The sequence below is a fragment of the Molossus molossus genome, unplaced genomic scaffold, assembly GCF_014108415.1.
Source record: "Molossus molossus isolate mMolMol1 unplaced genomic scaffold, mMolMol1.p scaffold_m16_p_6, whole genome shotgun sequence".
NCBI lineage: Eukaryota > Metazoa > Chordata > Mammalia > Chiroptera > Molossidae > Molossus > Molossus molossus.
Genome location: NW_023425399.1, coordinates 61,535,224 through 61,556,803, shown reverse-complemented (window position 1 = coordinate 61,556,803; position 21,580 = coordinate 61,535,224). Strand labels below are relative to the sequence as shown.

The 21,580-nt window shown below is 36.6% G+C and overlaps 1 protein-coding gene across 1 annotated transcript in view; it reads right to left on the bottom strand.

The window, feature by feature from the left end:
* PIEZO2 (piezo type mechanosensitive ion channel component 2) overlaps positions 1–21,580 on the bottom strand; it is a 586,652-nt gene that overhangs the window by 225,250 nt on the left and 339,822 nt on the right. Inside the window, exon 5 of the mRNA XM_036245071.1 lies at positions 10,356–10,518. Within this exon, the coding sequence (XP_036100964.1) occupies positions 10,356–10,518 (163 nt within the window). The remainder of the gene's footprint in view (positions 1–10,355; positions 10,519–21,580) is intronic.

Genomic DNA, 21,580 nt, shown 5'->3' with positions numbered 1-21,580 from the left:
GAAGAACAAAGTAGAAGTGATCACAATACCAGATATCAAATTATACTACAAAGCCATTGTAATCAAAACAGCCTCATACTAGCACAAGAACTGGCATACCAATCAATGTAACAGAATAGAGAACCAAAAAATCGACCCACGCCAGTACGCTCAATTAATATTTGACAAAGGAGGCAAAAACATACAATGGAATAAAGACAGTCTCTTCAATAAATGGTATTGGGAATATTGGACAGCTACATGTAATAAAATGAAGCAAGACCACAAATCTACACCATACATAAGAATAAACTAAAAATGGATAAAATACTTAAATGTAATGGGTAAAATCAAAATCCTAGAAGAATACATAGGCAGCTAAATCATAGACATCTCATGTTGCAGAATTTTCACAAATATATTGTCTGGGGCAAGAGAAATAAAGAAAATTTATTTAATTTCCTTTATATAAACAACTGGGACTACATCAAAAATATAAAGCTTCTGCACAGCAAAAGAAACTATCAACAAATGAATAGGAATTCCACTGTATGGAAGAACATATTTGCCAATGATACATTTGATAAGGGGTTATATTCCTATATATATATATATATATATATATATATATATATAAACTCATACAACTTAACAAAAGGGGTTATATTCATATATATATATATATATATATATATATATATATATATAAACTCATACAACTTAACAAAAGGAAGACAATCCAATTAAAAATGGGCAAAGGACATAAATAGACACTTCTTCAAAAAGGACATGCAGATGTTAAAGAGATATATGAAAAAAATGCTCAATGTCACTAATCATCAGAGAGATGAAAATTGAAATGACTATGAGGTATCACCTTACACCTTCCAGAATGGCTACCAACAAATCAACAAATTAATAAACACATGCTAGTAGGATGCGGAGAAAAGGGTACTTTGGTACACTGCTAGTGGGAATGCAGACTGGTATAGCCACTGTGAAAAGGAGTATGGAGTTCCCTCAAAAAATTAAAAATGGAATTGCCATTTGACCCAGTGATCCCATTTCTAGGAATAAACCCTATCAATCCCGAAACACCAATGTTCATAGCAGCACTATTTGTAATAGCTGAGATCTACTGAATAGCCTAAGTGCCCATCAATAGATGAGTAGATAAAAAGCTGTGGTACTTTTACACAATAGAATACTATGCAGCTGTAAAAAAGAAGGAGCTCTTACCCTTTGAGACAACATGGAAGACCCTGGAGAGTATTATGAAGTTAAATAAGCTAGTCAGATAAAGTATCACATGATTTCACTTATATGTGGAATCTAATGAACAAAATAACTGGCAAACAAAATAGATCCAGAGACATGGAAGCATGGAACAGACTGACAAATTTCAGATGGTCAGGGGGAAGGGGGGGGGGTAAGAAGAGATTAGCTAAAGAACATATAAGCATGTACGCACAACTCATAGACACAGACAGTAGTGTGGTGAAGGCCTGGAGGCAGATGGGAGTGGGGTGGAGGGGCACAATGGGGAAAAAATCAGGAGAACATCTGTAATACTTTCAATAATAAAGAAATTTTTTAAAAATAAAAAAAATCATGTAATGAAACACCATTAAGCCAAATCAGCACGCGCGCGCGCACACACACACACACCCCTATATCATCTACTTAAAGTTTGCTTTTGCAGAGATTATTACTAACACTCTTCTCATGTAAGAACCAGTTAAGTTTATCTCTTCTAACTGATACTCCCCAGTTTTCCTTCTAGAAATAAATAATTCAGAGTGATGAGAAGAACAGCATTTTGTGGCAAACCAATACTTTTGTTGCTCAAAATTTGCCCCCAAATGTCAAGACTCACATCATTACTCATGAGAAATATAAGACACAAAGAAAATGCACAACTTTGTTAAAATGTTGAAAGGCTGCGCAGTGCTGTAGCTGCTCTGGAACCCACAGTATTCCTTTCCCAGCCATCCACTCTGGGTCTCCCTCTAGTCCAGATTTCTTTAGGAGCATGAGTTCTGCTCTGAGTACTTTGCAAGGTCCAGGGTGGGATACAAATGTGGACCCACTGAGGGACCTGAGCAGTGTTGTAATCACTTAGAGAAAATAAACTAGGTATGTATAACTATTTTTAAAATGACAATACAAGATCCTGAGAACACTGAAAGGAAAAAAGATCACATCTGACTGTAAGAGTTTTAAATGCAATATTTCAGTTATTCCCCAAACCCATGTGATGAAAATAAAGATAAAGGTTTGGAAAGCAAAGCAAGAAAATGAAAAATAATCCTCATTAGATAATAGTTTGTGACCATCCTGACACATAGTAGGTATTGAACAAATAAATAAGCATGTCCATAGATAAATCTTTTTTCTTCCTCCTAGCATGGAGAGATCAATCAAGACAGAATGTGGGTACGCTCTGACCCTGCCAAGTGCTCTGAGAATTTGGAGGGAGAAGCAACTCTTTGTAGAAAATTCTGGCCCAAAGCTGACATTTTATACTTTGTTGCTTTAGTTTTATACTTTGAATTGCTTTGTGCAAGCCTCCATGTTAATTAATTGAAATTAATTGGTGCTCAACTAATTAATTAAGTATATGAGTATTGTCACAATCTTAAATTACTTTGCTAAGTTAAGATTGTGATAAACAGAGAACAAGACAGATGTGCTCCTTTCCAAATGAGCTTACAGTCTGGTGAGGGAGACAGACAGTAAACCACACAACAAAGCATTATGTAGATAACTAAAGACTGTGGTAAGTGTTATGAATATAACAGAGCAGGTAGAGTGAGAGGGAGTAATCTGGGAGGATCATCAGTGAAGTCCTCTTTGGGAAGCAGGTGACCCAATTACAGAGAAGGAATCAGACATGCAATTATCAGGGAGTGAATTGCACAGCAGAAAAAAAGAACTTGTCAGTTCTGGGCACTGAGAGGAGGGCAGTGTGACCACAGCATAGAGCGGAATTGAGAAAAAGCAAAGAGTGAGAATGTAAAGGCAAGAAGTGGTCAGACCATGTAGAACCATGGTTGTCAGAGTTAGAAATTTAAATTTTATCCTTGTTTAATGGGAATCAAATGAAGCTTTATATAGGGAAATGACATAATTTTATCTATATTTTACAAGAATAATCCAGATGCCATGTGTGGTATCAGTGGGACAGGGTAAGAACAGAAGCTGAAAGTGAGAATTTCTATCTGGAGGTTATTTCAAAGTTTAATTGAGAAATGGTGGTTGCTGAGATGAGGATTGTGTCAGTGGAGATAGAGAAAAGTGGACCACATTCAGACAAAATTTGAACATAGCACCCATAGGATTTGTTGATGGCAATGAACAAGGAATTAAAGGAATCAAGAGTTATACCAGAGTTTCTGGCTCCAGCAACTGATTAGCCAGACCTTCTGTGAACCTGGAAGGGGAGTCAGTAGGAAGGCTGTAAGGAAAGGTAGGCATGTGAGTTATACCTCCTGTCCCCAAACACATGATCAATAATTTGAAAGAAACATGGAGAACTAATTGACATTAAGTTGGTAACAATTCAATGGCAGGGGTAGTTATAGTTCAAAGAAGAGTGGAAAGCATGACCATCCTCAAAAGAGTGACTTGAGTTACTATGGGTGATGCAGACCCTCTGGAGTAGAAGCAGGTGGTAGGGGCACACTGGTTCCTCTCATCTCAGCACCTACCTGACCGTTCTACCCCCACCAAAGGGACATGGGGTCTGAAGTTTCCCCAAACAATTTTCCCATGTGGATGGTTTCCATGCCAAATATTCTAAGACAGACGAAATATTCTGAATATTTCTAAAATCTTTGATTAGAAATATTGTTAAAGGTAAAAGCTTACTTCAAAACTTTGATTTTTTTTTTTAAGCAGAGAATAGGCATACAGTGTTAAATGGTGTTAAGTTAATTAATAAATGGGTGAGACAGAAATGGAGATGTATTTATTTTCTAATAGTTTTATTTTAAAGTTTAAAATAAACTTTAAAGATGTTTGAGCTGATTTCCTAAGTGATATATCTTTAAGTTATTTTTACTGTCAGTCACATATTCATTCCTAGTTTAGGTAAAGTTTACTCAATTAACATACTGTCAATAATAATGTCCCTAAATGGAAGCATATACTGTGCTCACAGACAGAAAGAAATAACATCATTAAAATGTCCATAATATCCAAAGCAATCTATAGATTTAATGTAATTCCTATCAAAAGACCAATGGTATTTTTCATATAACTAGAATAATCCAAAAATTTATATAGAGCCACAAAAGACCCCAAATAGCCACATCAATCTTGGGAAAGACAAAAATAAGTTGAAGGTATCATGCTACTTGATATCAAACTATATTATAAGGATATAGTAATCAAAACAGCATGGTACTGACATAAAACACAGACACATAGATCAATAGAACAGAACAGAGAGCCCAAAAATAAACCCACACCTATATGGTTGGTTAATTAATAAATAACAAAGGAAGCAAGAATATGCAATGGAGTAAAGACAATCTATTCAATAAATGATTTTGGAAAAATTGGACAGATACATGCAAAAAATAAAATAAAACTAGACCACCTTTTTATACCATATGCAGAAAAAAACTAAAAATGAATTAAAGACTCAAGTGTAAGACTCAAAATCATAAAACTCCTAGAAGAACATAGGTAGTAAAATCTGACATTTCCCATAGCAATATTTTTTCTAATATATCTCCTTGGGCAAGGAAAACAAAAGAAAATAAACAAATAAACAAAAAACAAGTGGAATTACACCAAACTAAAAAGGCTTTGCAGAGCAAAAAGAAATAATTGACTGAAAAGACAACATACTGAGTGGGAGTAGATATTCACCAATGATGCACCTAATAAGAGGTTAATATCCAAAATTTATAAAAAACTCAATTACTTCAACACCCTCCCAAATAACCAAACAATCCAATTAAAAAGTGGGCAGAAGGAGAGAAAAAATGGCAGCAGAGTGAATGGAAGCTACACAGACTGTCTCCCAAGATCAAAATGGAATTACAACTAAAATAAAGGTAAATCATCAACCAACTAAAAAGCAGCTAGAGAGAGCCCTTATAACCAGGAATGGAAAGAGGACACCAAATCAAGCCTGGTAGGAACTGTGGAGGAGTGAGAGGGTGGACTGGGAGCCCAGGGACAGCAGCTGAGGGATGTTTTAGCTGTGAAATACAGACTGGTACAGCCACTATGGAAAACAATATAGTATTTCCTCAAAAAATTAAAAATGGAACTGCCATTAGACCCAGTAATCCCACTTCTAGGAATATATTCTAAGAAGCCTGAAACACCAATCAGAAAGAATATATGTACCCCTATGTTCATAGCAGCACTATTTACAATTGCTAAGATCCGGAAACAGCCCAAGTATCCATCAATAGGTGAGTGAATAAAAAAGCTGTGGTACATATACACAATGGAACACTATGCAGCTATAAGAAAGAAAGATCTCTTATCCTTTGAGATGACATGGAGAGACCTGAAGAGTATTATGCTAAGTGAAATAAGCCAATCAGGGAAAGACAAAGATCACATGATCTCACTTATTTGTGGAATATAAATGAACAAAATAAGCTGATGAACAAAATAGACTCAGACATAAAAGTAGGGTTCAGACTTATAAACCTCAGAGGAGGGAGGCAGGGGTGGGGAGGGAAGATATAAACCAAAGAACTTATATGCATATATGCATAACCAATGGACATAGACAACAATGCTCTGAGGGAAGGGCTGGGATAGGGAGAAGGATGTCCATGGGGGGAAAAGGAGAAATATCTGTAACAAAAATGAATTAATTAAAAAATTAAAAAATATTAAAAAGTGGGCTAAAGACCAAAATAGATACTTCTCCAAGGTGACATATAGATGGCTACTAGGCATAAAAGAAGACTCTCAACATTCCTAATCACCAGAAAAATATAAATTAAATCCATAAGCAGATATGTCTTCACACTTCTCAGAATGGCTATCATCAATAAATAAACAAACAAGTGTTGGTGAGAATGTGGAGAAAACAGAACCCTTGTGCACTATTGGTGGGAATGCAGATTGGTGCAACCACTATGGAAAACAGTATGGAGGTTCCTCAAAAAATTAAAAATGAAACTGCATTATGACTCAGCTATTTCACTTCTGGGAATATAATCAAAGAAATCTAAAACAAAAATTCAAAAGAATATATGTATCCATGCATTCATTGCAGTGCTGTTATTTACAATAGCCAAGATGTGAAAGCAGCGCAAGTGTTCGTCAATAAACATGTGGATAAAAAAGTGGTGGTACATATATGAAATAAAACATTACTTGGCCTTAAAAAATGAAATTATACCTTTTGTGACAACATGGATAGACCTAGAGGGTATTATGCTAAGTAAAATAAGTCAGACAGAGACAAATAGTATATAATTTCACTCTAAGGAACACAATAAATGAATAAACAAAATCGAAAAAGACTCATAGATACAGAGAACAGACTGCTGGTTGCCAGAGGAGTGGGGGTTAGGGGTTAGGTGAAAAAGGGATTAAGAAGTACTAACTGGTAGTCAAAAAACAGTCATGGGGATGTAAAGTATAGTATTGGAAATATAGTTGATAATATTGTATTAACTATGTACGTGCCAGGTAGGTACTTGTAATATTGGGGGGATCACTATGTGCAGTATGTGATTGTCTAACCACTGTGCTGTACACTTGAAACTAATACAAAGTGTTGAATGTAAACTATAATTAAAAAAAAATCTAAAATAATAACAATAAAAATAATAACATTCCTGTCCTATGTGACAGTGATGCTTGTGACTGACTGTCACATCGGCATGCTCCCCAGCTGTGCATTATCAGAAGAAAAAATGAGTGGAAATCCATGCTCTCAACTTGTGTCCAGGGAGATGTAGCTGTAAAACATTGTGGGCTATAAAGTTAGACTTGGACCCAAACCTAACTAGTCTCTGTGATAAATATTCATAGTGACACTCATACAGTAATACTGAAGCTTCCTTGAAGACTGCAGGCCAATGATTTCCTCCAATCTGAAACTTTCCTTTATTTATATTAATGCCACCTAAAATCATAGAATTAAAAGGTATACCCCAATTGTGAATGAGTTTAACCCAGAGAAGGCAGACCAAGAGTGCTGCATTTTGAGGGACATACGACAGTGATTCTTGCCTAGTTTCTGAGAGATCCTGAGAGGCAGTAAGAGTAATGCAGTACAAGACCCGCAGGGAAACTGGGAAGCCATCCAGCTTCTTAGTTGAATGGTTCTCAAACTGAATGGTTCAGTTTGAGATGATTATGTCTGTGTGCTTGAAAAAACGGATCTAGAAAATTTAAAGCAGGTGACTTTGGACTAAATCTCGGGAGAACTGTGCAAATGCTGAACAACTAATTGGAAGGTGATAATACAAGGGTTGTGTTCTTCCCTTCTTTGTTTCTTTAAAACAATGATAACTTGAACTCAAAACTGAAACAGGAAGCACAGCCCAATTTGTCCCCGGATATGCCAAAATGCAGGTGCCACAGTTGCTGAATGGACTTTAGGTGTTAGAAAGGCAGGTGAAGTTTTTGAGGTTCAGAAAGAATTTCCAAATAATATCAGCAGGATCTAAATGTTGCATTTCTGAAGTTTTAACAGATGATGGATGTTATACTGGAATATTCTTTTTATCCTTCATTTTTGATTTGTCAGACTATTTAGAAGATGCTTCTTTAACCAGAAACAAGTCATGACTAAAATCCGTACATGAATAAATATTTAATTTATCATAACTTTGGTTTAATAATATATTAAAATACCATTTTCTTAAAAAAGAAGGCCCCAAATCTCATTAAATAGCTAGCTAAAGTTAGAAGTATAGAAACATACAAGATTAATATCACTTTGGTGAAATTACATAGTGTTTCATTGCACAGTTAACCCTCTTTTACACAATTTAATTTTCATAACCCAACTCAGTTTTTTAAAGATTTAGGAATAGGAATATTTCTCCCTGTTATGATTTGTAGATCTGCTTATGAATTAAAACGAACCAACAAGACCACAGATGTGTCAGATGAAAAGACTCCTCTATGGCACTTGAGGAGTTGGTCCCTTACTAAGGTCTGCTCTTGGTAGAATGAAAAACAAGTCGGTCTCCCACCTGCTGCTAGTCTCAACCTCACCCAGGGTCTGCAGAGGGAAATCTTTATATTTGTGATGCCCTTTAAAACAGCAAACTTGAGCTCATCATCAAGTCCAAGATTAAGGGAGATTTAACAGTCCTCTCCAGGGATTAGTTGCTACTTTAGAACAATGCTGGATTTGAAAAGGAATTCTCCCAGGCACCAGTGGATTATTTTGCCATTTCTCTACTGAGATAAATGAAAGAAGAAACAATGCCAGCAAACACTATTCTTTCAAAGTATCCTCCAGAAACCAAACAGTCTAGAGTACAAAAGCCAAGATTTATAAGCAGCAGGAAGTATGTTGGGGCCTTCAAAATAAAATAAATTCCCCTGCTTATTTTGGCTGTATACTCCTATTCTTTTTGAACTCAAACCAGATTGTTCACATGTAAACAATATTTCCCTTGTGGATTTGACTCAGAAGATTCACACACCAGCCTGTGCTGGGCCACCTGGTAGGCTGGAATATGCTAAGAAAATGCAAATTAATATCTAAATTAGATAAAAACAAATTTAACTGAAAGGAAATAAACTTCATAATAATCATATTTAGTATTTTCAATGCCCCAAATAAGTAATGTTTAGAGTACCCATCCCTCATATTGTCATGAAATAAGGTGATTAATAATATCTGGGGCACAGATACTTTAAAAAATTTCAAGTGGAAGAGAAGTACATAAGTCTATATTCTAGAATTGAGTAAAATCAGGAAGAAAACATGATCTTAGAATTAGTCTAAATATAGCTTTGTGTATCTCCTTCGCTAGTTATATGAACTTAACTATAACCTAACATCCATCCTTCTGTTGGTCAATTTAGGTTTTCCTATTCTTATGGCAAAAGAGCATTTGCCCTTGGAGACAGAAGTTCTTTTTATAACAAGCTTTGTAATTTATTCATGGTTGTCTGTTACAAATTACACGGAAAGGATTCTTTTTCTGAACGCACTAACCTCAGTCATACTCTCCAACTTAACTTTCTTCTGTTCTAAGAGGACTTTGAGTTTGAAATTTTAAAAATTGCTCTACTGCCTCTCAAATTAGAGAAGAGCAAAATGAGGAGCAAGTAGTACTTTATTAAGCAACCCAAAGGAGGAGACTTTGTGCTTGGTGTTCTTTATTTGAGATTTCATTCAGTACTCACAACTCTGTGATGTAGATATTATTACTATTCCCACTTTGCAGAAGGAGAAAGAGAATAAATAACCTTTTCAACATCAAACAGCCACCATTAGGTAGCTTCTAAGTTGGACATCAGAGTCGACCCAATGTCCAGTAAATATCCTTTAACCCTCACCTATGATATGAGGATCATGTGTCAAATGCCCAAATTAAGTCTTTTTTCTTTGTACATTTATCCTTCAATTACTAAATCAATTACTTTTTAAATCTATGTCACCTAAACTCAAATATACCAAAATATATTCATTAGAACATAGCTGTGTTGCAAAACAGGTTGGGGGACAGTGTGATAAGTTATCTGATAAGCTCCCATTTACCAAGGAGTAAATCTGACATGTTCCCTGTTTCAACAACTACTCCTGAAACCCTGTCCATAAAAAACATAGCTCAAAATTAATATACATATTACTCAGTGTTTTTACCTTTTAAAAATTCTTTTCCAAATGCATATATTTTTTCTCTGCAGCACTTTAAAATCACTTAATCAAAGCCTGCTTAGTTAATACACCTGCAGGTGTTGCTACTTCTCTAAATATTTTGCAATAACTAAGGTATCTAGACCAATGGTCCATAATACTATGAATTTAAAGCTGGGGACAGGACAGGGAGGGAGGGGAACCAGAGGGGGGGAAAGGAGAAACATCTGTAACAAAAATAAATTAATTAATTAATAAAAAAACAAAATGTTAACCATCTGATCTAATATTAGATGATAGTTTGGGAGAGTGAAAAGGACACTGGGTCAACTCCTGGCCACAAGGGATAAATGCCTCCTAAAGGACAGCACTCACTTTCCCTAAACGTGTCTCCTCTTAGCCACAGTGTGGATGAGAATACATACTCTCAGGGCTGCATGAATTTAAGCCAAGCACAGTCAAGCATAAAGCACTATGCATACTTAGCTAGTACTATTACACTTGCACAACTATTAAGGGTCAAGGCCCTCAGAAATCAAAGGAAGATTCATGAAATAAGATTTACCAATTCTTCATTTTCAAACTCCAGGTTATACTGTGCTGCTTCTTCTGTCACTGGGTTCTGAACAGTATTTCTACAGATGAGCCATGTGGTCAGACTAGCAATGAACATCCCAATATCAGGTACAAACACTCTGATTCCATTGCCAGCATCAGCTCCCTTTAAGCTGTGGAGGGGAAGAAAATGGAGGAGGAGATTTAGTTGTTTTTATATTTCCATGGTTAAATTAGCATAAAGTAAGTTTAAATTTTCTTAATAATTTAAAGTAAAGGCTACCCAGTTTCTGCTCCAAAGGTACCAAAAGTTTTTCATTGACCTCAGAGTCTTATGTAATTTAAATTAAAAGGTTCCAGGTTTTCTCTGGAGTTTCAGAAACATTATAAAGAACCCTAAATCAATTCTCACTCTCAAAGCAAGCTAACAAACTATGTTATTAAATAAACCACATGTCCAGTACAGATACGGGTGTTTGCACACTAGCTGAAGCAGTTAAAAACTAGAAATATACTAGTGGCTAGGAGAGCTTTTACCTTAGATATAAATCAAAGCTAGAAGGGAAAAAATAGGGTAAATGTTAACACAATCCTTGAATCTAGAAACTTCTTCTTTATTTGTAATACTTAGTTGATTTTGTTTCCCATACTAGTTGAAGAAAGGTAGATCTAATATGATTTTTTTCTTTTCATCTTGGAGAATTAACAGTGCACTAAGAATTAGAGGATTTGGGTTCAAGGGTCAGTATGACACTGACTAGCTGCATCCCACTGGAGGACTTCTCAGAGTCACATATTCTTCCTGCCAAAGAGATAACACTACTTACCTTCTTCATCTCATTTGAGTCAAATGCAAGTGAATCAATGTTATCAGAAATAAAACTTGTTTAGAGATAGGAAGCAAAAGATAGTAATATATATCATGTAAATATATATGTTTTTTCATATACACTTTTTGTAATTAAATCCATAGTGTATAAATAATATTCATCTGCACTGCATATATTATTTTTATAATAAAAACATAAAAATGTAACAAATACCAAGCCCCCTCATCACCTAGAAATAACCAGTGGTAACATTTTGGTAAATTAAAAAAGTAGTAATAATACCTACCACTATATAGAGAGTTAGGCATTATTATTTAACTTCCATTTTTAAAAACATATTTTATTGATTTTTTTCAGAGAGAGAGAAAGGGAGAGAGAGATAGAAACATTGATGTGAGAGAGAAACATCAATCGGTTGCCACCTGTATGTCCTCTACAGGGGATTGAGCCCACAATCCAGGCATGTGCCCTGACCAGGAATGGAACCAGGACCTCTCAGTCCATGGGAGGAAGCTCAATCCACTGGGCTACATCGGCTGGGCCTTACCTCCTTTTAGATATAAAAAAACTAAGGCTTCAAAAGGCAAACTAACTTCCATAACATCATAGAAATAGAGAACAGAATTATTCTCAAGTTTCTTGAAGTCCAAATTTTATGCTTTCAACTACTGTGTTCTCATGTATGTGTCCACATGACCTTCACTTCCAATCTTCCTTTTATGCATAGATGGGTATATTTAAAGTTAACAAGACTATTTCACTTAGGATAATACTTTCCAGGTCCCTCCATGGATAAAAGATCTTTCTTTCTTACAGCTGCATAGTACTCCATTGTGTATATGTACCACTGCTTTTTTATCCATTCGTCTACTGATGGACACCTGGGCTGTTTCCAGATCTTAGCTATTGTAAATAGTGCTGCTATTAACATGGGGGTACATATATTCTTTCTGATTGGTATTTCAGGCTTCTTAGGGTATATTCCTAGAAGTGGGATCATTGGGTCAAATGGCAGTTGAATGTTTAATTTTTTGAAGTAACACCGTATTGTTTTCCATAGTGGCTGCACCAGTCTGCATTCCCACCAGCAGTGCACTGGAGTCCCCTTTTCTCCACACCTTCACCAACACTTGTTTGATGATTTCTTGATGGCGGCCATTTCGACAGGTGTGAGGTGATACCTCATTGTTGTTTTAAATTTTGTCTTTCTGATGATTAGTGATGTTGAGCATTTCTTCATATGTCTCTTAGCCATTTGTATGTCCAGTTTGGAGAGGTGACTCTTAATTTCTATGCCCATTTTTAATTGGATACTTTGTCTTCGTATTGTTGAGTTGTATGAGCACTCTATATCTTTTGGAAATTAACCCCTTATTTGAGGTATCATTGGTAATTGTGCTCTACCATAGAGTGGGTTGCCGTTCCATTTGGGTGGTTGTTTCTTTTGCTGTGCAGAAGCTTTTGAGTTTGATATAGTCCCATGTGTTCATTTTCTCCATTGTTTCTGTTGCTTTAGGTGATGTATCAGTGAAAATTCTGCTGTGTATGGTGTCTGAAATTTTGTTGCCTACATTTTCATTGATTCATGAGTCACATTTAAGTCTTTTATCCATTTTGAGTTTATTCTTGTGTAGGGTGTAAGTAGATGGTCTAGTTTCATTTTTCTGCATGTAGCTGTCCAATTTTCCCAACACCATTTATTAAAGAGGCTGTCTTTACTCCACTGTATGCTCCTGCCACCTTTGTCAAATATTAATTGAGCATATTGTCTTAGGTTTATTTCTGGGTTCTCCATTCTGTTCCATTGATCTATCTGCCTGTTCTTGTGCCATTACAAGGCTGGTTTGATTACAGTGGTTTTGTAGTATAACCTGAAATCTGGTAATGTGATCCCTCCAACTTTGTTCTCTTTTTCAAGATTGCTGTGGCTATTCGAGTCTCTTTTGGTTCCATATGAACTTCTGAAATATTTGTTGTAGTTCTGTGAAGTATGCCATTGGTATTTCGATGGGGATTGCATTGAATCTATAGATTCAATGGGTAATATGGACATTTTAACAATGTTTATTCTTCTAATCCATGAACAAGGTATATGCTTCCACCTTTTTATATCTGCTTTTATTTCTTTTTTTTCAATGACCTGTAGTTTTCTGTGAATAGGTCCTTTATTTCGTTACTTAAGTTTATTCCTAGGTATCTTAATTTTTTTGCTGCGATGGTAAATGGGATTTTTTTTAGTTTCTCTTTCTGTGAGTTCATTATTGGTGTATAAGAGTGCCATTGATTTCTTGACATTAACTTTGTATCCTGCTACTTTGCCAAATTCATTTATTAAGTTTAGTAAATTTGTGATGGAGTCTTTGGGGTTTTCTACGTATAGTATCATGTCATCTGCAAATAATGACAGTTTTACTTCCTCCTTTCCAATTTGGATCCCTTTTATTTTTTCTTCCTGTCTGATTGCTGTGGCTAAGACTTCCAGTACTATGTCAAATAAGAGGGACAAAAGTGGACATCCTTGCCTTGTTCCTGTTCTTAAGGGAAATACTTTTATTTTTTGCCCATTGAGTATGATGTTGGCTGTAGGTCTTTCATATATGGCCTTTATTATGTTGAGCTATTTTTCCTCTATTCCCAGATTGTTGAGCATTTTTATCACAAATGGGTGCTGGATTTTGTCCAATGCTTTTTCAGCATCTATTGATATGATCATATGATTTTTATCTTTCATTTTGATTACATGGTGTATCACATTTATTGATTTGCAAATATTGTACCAGCTTTGCATCCCTGGGATGAATTCCACTTGGTCATGGTGAATAAGTTTTTTGATGTATTGCTGATTCTGATTTGCTAGTATTTTGTTCAGAATTTTGGCATCTATGTTCATCAGGGATATTGGCCTGTAGTTTTCTTTCTTTGTAGTGTCTTTTTCTGCTTTTGGAATTAGAATTATGCTGGCCTCATAGAACGAGTTTGGAAGTCTTCCTTCTTCTTTAATTTTTTGAAATAGTTTGAGGAGAATGGGTATTAGTTCTTTTATGAGTGTTCAGTAAAATTCCCTTCTGAAGCTGTCTGGGTCTGGGCTTTGGTTTGCTGGGAGAGTCTTGATTACATCTTCAATTTCTTTTGTTATTATTGGTCTGTTCAAGTTTTCTATGTCTTCTCGATTACGTTTTGGGAGACTATGTGTTTCTAGAAATTTGTCCATTTTGCTTAGATTTTCAAATTTGTTGCCGTATAATTGTTCATAATATTTGTTGACAATACTTGGTATTTTTGTGATGTCAGTTATTATTTCTTCTCTTTCATTTCTGATTTTGTGTATTTGGGTTCTCTCTCTTTGTTTCTTGGTGAGTCTACCTAAGGGTCCATTAATATTTTTTATCTTTTCAAAGAACCAGCTCTTGGTTTCATTGACCTATTGAATTGTTTTTTCTTTGTTTGTTTGTTTTTGGTCTCAATGTCATTTATTTCTGCTCTGATCTTTACTATTTTGTTTGTTCTACTTGCTCTGGAGTTTTCTTTTTGTTTGTTTTTGAGTTCTTTAAGTTGTGAGGTTAGATAGTCTATTAGAAGTTTTTCTTGTTTCTTTTCTTTTTTCTTTGTTTTTTTTATGAATTTTTATTTATTTTTTTGTTACAGATATTTTACCTTTTTACCCCATTGGCACCCCCCACCCCACCCCACCTCCACCCCGTCCCCGGCTTAGTTGTCCATGTCCATTGGTCATGCATACATGCATATAAGATGTGTGGTTTATCTCTTCCCACCCCCGCACCCCCCATCCCCTCTTCTGAGGGATGTCAGTCTGTGCCCTACTTCCATGTGTCTGGGTCTACTGTATTCCTCAGACTGTTATGTTCATTATATTCCATATATAAGTGAGATCATGTGGTATTTGTCTTTTTCAGCTTGGCTTCTTTCACTTAGGATAATACTTTCCAGGTCACTCCATGTCGTCTCAAAGGATAAGAGATCTTTCTTTCTTAACGCTGCATAGTACTCCATGGTGTATATGTACCACTGCTTTTTTATCCCTCTACTGATGGACATTTGGACTGTTTCCAGATCTTAGCTATTGTAAATAGTCTGCTATGAACATGGGGGTACATATATTCTTCCTGAGTGGTGTTTCAGGCTTCTTAGGGTATATTCCCAGCAGTGGGATCACTGGGTCAAATGGAAGTTCAATTTTTAATTTTTTGAGGTAGCACCATATTGTTTTCCATAGCGGCTGCACCAGTCTGCATTCCCACCAGCAGTGTATTAGAGTCCCCTTTTCTCCACACCCACGCCAACACTTGTTGTTTGATGATTTGTTGATGGCGGCCATTCTGACAGGTGTGAGGTGATACCTCATTGTTGTTTTAATTTGCATCTCTCTGATGATTAGTGATGTTGAGCATTTCTTCATATGTCTCTTGGCCATTTGTATGTCCTGTTTGGAGAGGTGTCTATTCAGCTCCTCTCCCCATTTTTTTAATTGGGTTCTTTGTCTTCCTTTTGTGGCGTTGTATGAGCACTCTATATATATTGGAAATTAACCCCTTATCTGATACATCATTGGCAATGATGTTCTCCCATACAGTGGGTTGCCTTTCCATTTTGATGATTGTTTCTTTTGCAGTGCAGAAGCTTTTTAGTTTGATGTAGTCCTATGTGTTCATTTTCTCCTTTATTTCTGTTGCCTTAGGTGACGTATCAGTGAAAATTCTGCTCCGTATGATGTCCGAAATTTTGTTGCCTACATTTTCTTCTAGAATTTTTATGGATTCACGGGTCACATTTAAGTCTTTTATCCATTTCGAGTTTATTTTTGTGAATGGTGGAAGTTGATGGTCTAGTTTCATTTTTTTGCATGTAGCTGTCCAATTTTCCCAACACCATTTATTAAAGAGGCTGTCTTTACTCCACAGTATGCTCTTGCCACCTTTGTCAAATATTAATTGAGCATATTGCCTTGGGTCCATTTCTGGGTTTTCAGTTCTGTTCCACTGGTCTATATGCCTGTTCTTGTGCCAGTACCAGGCTGTTTTGGTTACAGTCGCTTTGTAGTATAACCTGATATCTGGTATTGTGATCCCACCTACTTTGTTCTTCTTTTTCAAGATTGCTGTGGCTATTCAGGGTCTTTTTTGGTTCCATATGAACTTTTGAAGTATTTGTTCTAGTTCTATGAAATATGTCTTTGGTATTTTGATGGGGATTGCATTGAATCTATAGATTGCTTTGGGTAGTATGGACATTTTAATGATGTTAATTCTTCCAATCCATGAACAGGGTATGTGCTTCCACTTTTTTATATCTTCCTCTATTTCTTTTTTCAATGTCCTGTTGTTTTCTGAAAATAGGTCCTTTATTTCTTTGGTTAAGTTTATTCCTAGGTATCGTAATTTTTTTGGCGCGATGGTAAACGGGATTGTTTTTTCAGTTTCTCTTTCTGTGAGTTCATTATTGATGTACAAGAATGCCATCGATTTCTTGACGTTAATTTTGTATCCTGCTACTTTGCCAAATTCATTTATTAAGTCTAGTAGATTTTGGATGAAGTCTTTAGGGTTTTCTATGTACAATATCATGTCATCTGCAAATAATGACAGTTTCACTTCCTCCTTTCCAATTTGGATCCCTTTTATTTTTTCTTCATGTCTGATTGCTGTGGCTAAGACTTCCAGTACAATGTTAAATAAGAGTGGCGAAAGTGGACATCCCTGTCTTGTTCCTGTTCTTAATGGAAATGTTTTTAGTTTCTGTCCATTGAGGATGATGTTGGCTGTAGGTCTTCCATATATGGCCTTTATTATGTCGAGATATGATCCCTCTATTCCTACATTGCTGAGCGTTTTTATCAGAAATGGATGCTGGATTTTGTCGAATGCTTTTTCAGCATCTATTGATATGATCATGTGGTTTTTATTCTTCATTTTGTTTATGTGGTGTATCACGTTTATTGATTTGCGAATATTGTTCCAGCCTTGCATCCCTGGAATGAATCCCACTTGGTCATGGTGAATAATTTTTTTGATGTATTTCTGGATCCGATTTGCTAATATTTTGTTCAGGATTTTGGCGTCTATGTTCATCAGGGACATTGGCCTGTAGTTTTCTTTCTTCGTAGTGTCTTTTTCTGGTTTTGGAATTAGAATTCTGCTGGCCTCATTGAACGTGTTTGGAAGTCTTCCTTCTTCTTGAATTTTTTGAAATAGTTTGAGGAGAATGGGTATTAGTTCTTTTTTGAATGTTCGGCAAAACTCCCCCGTGAAGCCATCTGGGCCTGGGCTTTTGTTTGCTGGGAGAGTCTTGATTACCTCTTCAATTTCCTTAGTTGTTATTGGTCTGTTCAAGTTTTCTATGTCTTCCGGGAATAGTTTTGGGAGACTGTGTGTTTCTAGAAATTTGTCCATTTCACTTAGATTGTCGAATTTGTTGCCATATAGTTGTTCATGGTAGTTGTTAACGATCTTTTGTATTTCCGTGGTGTTGGTTGTTACTTCTCCTCTTTCATTTCTGATTTTGTGTATTTGGGTTCTCTCTCTTTGTTTCTTGGTGAGTCTAGCTAAGGGTCCAGCAATCTTGTTTATCTTTTTGAAAAACCAGCTCTTTGTTTCATTGATCCTTTGAATTGTTGTTTGGTCTCTATGTCATTTATTTCTGCTCTGATCTTTACTATTTCCTTCCTTGTATTTGCTCTGGGGTTTTCTTTTTGTTTGCTTTCTAATTCTTTAAGTTGTGAGGTTAGACAGTCAATTAGAAATTTTTTTTGTTTTTTGAGGTAGGCCTGTAGTGCTATGAACTTCCCTCTCAGAACTGCTTTCGCTGCATCCCATAGATTTTGTGTTGTTGTGTGTTCATTTTCATTGGTTTCCAGGAAGTTTTTAATTTCTTCCTTGATCTCCTCGGTGACCCATTCATTGTTTAATAACATGCTATTTAGCCTCCATGTGTTGAAATGTCTTTGCATGTTCTTGTTGCAATTGATTTCTAGTTTCATGCCATTGTGATCTGAGAAGATGCTTGATATGATTTCAATCTTCTTGAACTTGTAGAGATTTAGCTTGTGTCCTATCATGTGGTCTATCTTTGAGAATGTCCCATGTGCACTTGAGAAGAATGTGTATTCTGTAGTTTTGGGGTGTAATTCTCTGTAGATATCTATTAAATCCATTTGGTCTAGTGCTTCATTTAGAGTCTCTGTTTCCTTGCTAATTTTTTGCCTAGAGGATCTGTCAATGGGGTGTTGAAGTCCCCTGCTATGATTGTATTGTTGTCGATTTCTCCTTGGAAGTCCTCCAGAAGATTTTTAATCTATTTTGGTGCTCCTGTATTGGGTGCATATATGTTTATCAAGGTTATATCTTCCTGTTGGATAGATACTTTCAATATTATATAGTGGCCTTCTTTGTCTCTAGTTATGGTCTTCATTTTGAAATCTATTTTATCAGATATGAGAATTGCTACCCCAGCTTTCTTTTGCTTTCCATTTGCTTGGAAAACTTTTTTTCCTTCTCTTCACTTTCAACCTATGTGAGTCTTTTGTTGAGAGGTGGGTCTCTTGTAAACAACATATAGATGAGTCATGCTTTCTTATCCAATCAGCTACTCTGTGTCTTTTTATGGGAGCATTCAATCCATTTACATTTAAGGTGATTATTGATATGTACTTATTTATTGCCATATTTGTTTAGTGTGGTTCTATTTTTCTTCCCATTTCTACTGCTAATTACAGCAGTCCTTTAAACATTTCTTGCAGTGCTGGTTTGGTGCTAATGTATTCCCTTAGCCTTTTTTTGTCTGGGAAGCTCTTTATTTGATCTTCTATTTTGAATGATAGCCTTGCTGGGTAGAGTAGTCTTGGATTCAGATTCTTGTTTTTCATGATTTTGATTACTTCATGCCATTCTCTTCTGGCCTGTAATGTTTCTTGTGAGAGGTCGGCTGAGAGCCTTATGTGGTTCCCTTTGTAGGTAACCTGTTGCTTGTCTCTTGCTGCTTTTAGGATTCTCTCTTTGTCTTTAATTTGTGGCATTTTAATTACTATGTGTCTTGGTGTGAGGCTGTTTGGGTTCTTCTTACTTGGGACTCTCTGTGCTTCTTGAACTTGAATGCCTTCTTCCTTCACCAAATTAGGGAAGTTTTCTCTCACTATTTTTTTGAATATATTCTCTATCCCTTGCTCATTTTCTTCTTCTTCGGGGACTCCTATGATGCGAATATTATTACATTTTCAGTTGTCCCACAGCTCTTTCAAGCTGTCTTCCTGTTTTACAATTGTTTTTTCCTTTTGGTTTTCTGATTGTTTGATTTTTTCTACCCTGTCTTCTAATTCACTGATCCGGTCCTCTGCTTCCTCTTCTCTGCTTTTTAAACCTTCCAATGTGTTTTTCATTTCTGATATGTCATTTTTTATCTCTTCCTGTTGGTTTTTAATTTCCAATTGGCTTATTTTCAGTGTCTCTATGTCTTTACTCATGCTGTTCAGCTTCCTCAAGATCATGGCTCTGAATTCTAGCTCTGTTAACATGCCTAATTGCTCCACATTGATCTCATCTTCGGTGGAGGTCTCTTGCTCTTTCATTTGGCTTCTGTTTCTGTGTTTCACCATTTTGACTATCACTGTGGGCTTTGGAGCCTGTCAGGTTCTCCCTGTGGGTGTTGGTGTTCTGCTGTTTGTGGCTCCCTCTCCTGTGTTTAGATGAGCGAGGGAGGACCCAGGTTGAACACCACTGTCAAGTCTTACTTTCCTGGTTAAAGTTGCCAGCCCAGGAAAGGTACTGTTATCCTCTAGCTTTTTGCCTGGAGGCTAGCAGTCTAGGTTACTTGATGAGTTTTGGGTTGTCAGTTGATTGAAAAACTCCCTCTGGTGCTCAGCCCAGGGGCTTTCACGAGGGTGGGGCAGATGCTGGTTGTTAGTGAGCCTCAATTAGCACTTCAATGGCCACAGGATGGGGTTGGATCTCCGAGGGAGGGGCTGCTGCCTCTCCTCATAGCCCTTGGAAGGAGCAATGTGGCCACCGTCTTGAGTGGCTGTCACTCAGCAAAAGCTCTGAGCGCCCTCCAAACCCCAGTGTCCCGACACAGTTCCAGTCCAGTCCGCCCTCCCTCTGCCGGAGCCCAAGGTGAGTGGCTGTGGCTGTTTCAGCCTCTGTCCCGGCTGCGGTATGGAGCCACCTGGGAGTGTAACCCGAGGGCGCTGCTCCCAGCTAAGGCCGCTGCCGAGAGGCCGACCCTGGGCTCCCAGTCCCTGTCTCGCGCCTTCGCAAGCCTATTGGAATGGAGTCAGTGTCCCTCGTTCTATGGTCCTCGCAAGCTGCTTTTCTGTTGCTTTTTCCTGTCGATTTGTCTGTGTTATACTTGTAATTCCAGTTTGGTTCTGGGAGACAGTCTGTGTAGCTCCGTTCACTCCGCCGCCATTTTTCTCGCCCCTTTTCTTGTTTCTTGAGGTAGGCCTGTAGTGCTATGAACTTCACTCTCAGAACTGCTTTTTCTGCATCCCATAGATTTTGTGTTGTTGTGTGTTCATTTTCATTGGTTTCCAGGAAGTTTTTAATTTCTTCCTTGATCTCCAAGGTAGCCATTCATTGCTGAATAACATGCTATTTAGCTTCCATGTGTTGAAATGTCTTTGCATGTTCTTGTTGCAATTGATTTCTAGTTTCATGCCATTGTGATCTGAGAAGATGCTTGATATGATTTCAATCTTCTTGAACTTGTAGAGACTTAGTTTATGCCCTAATATGTGATCTATCTTTGAGAGTGTTCCATGTGCACTTGAGAAGAATGTGAATTCTGTAGTTTTGTGTTATAATTCTCTGTGAATATCTATTAAATCATTTGATCTAGCGCTTCATTTAGAGTATGTGTTTACTTGCTTATTTTTTGTCTAGATGATCTATCCGCTGATATCAGCGGGGTGTTGAAATTCCCTGCTGTGATTGTATTGCTGTTGATTTCGTCTTTGAAGTCCTCCAGAAGATTCTTAATATATTTTGTTGCTCTTATATTGGGTGCATATATGTTTACCAAGGTTATATCTTCCTGTTGGATAGATTGTTTCAATATTATGTAGTGGCCTTCTTTGTCTCTAGTTATGGCATTCATGTTGAAATCTACTTTATAAGATATGAGTATTGCTACCCCAGCTTTTTTTTTGCTTTTCATTTGCTTGAAAGATTTTTTTTCCATCCCTTCACTTACAACCTATGTGAGTGTTTTGTTGTGAGGTGGGTCTCTGGTAAACAACATATATGTGAGTCACGCTTTCTTTTCCAACCAGCTACTCTGTGTCTTTTTCTTGGACCATTCAAACCATCCACATTTAAGGTGATAATTGATATGTACCTATTTATTGACATTTTGTTTAGAGTGGTTCAGTTTTTCTTCCTATTTCTTCTACTAATTACAG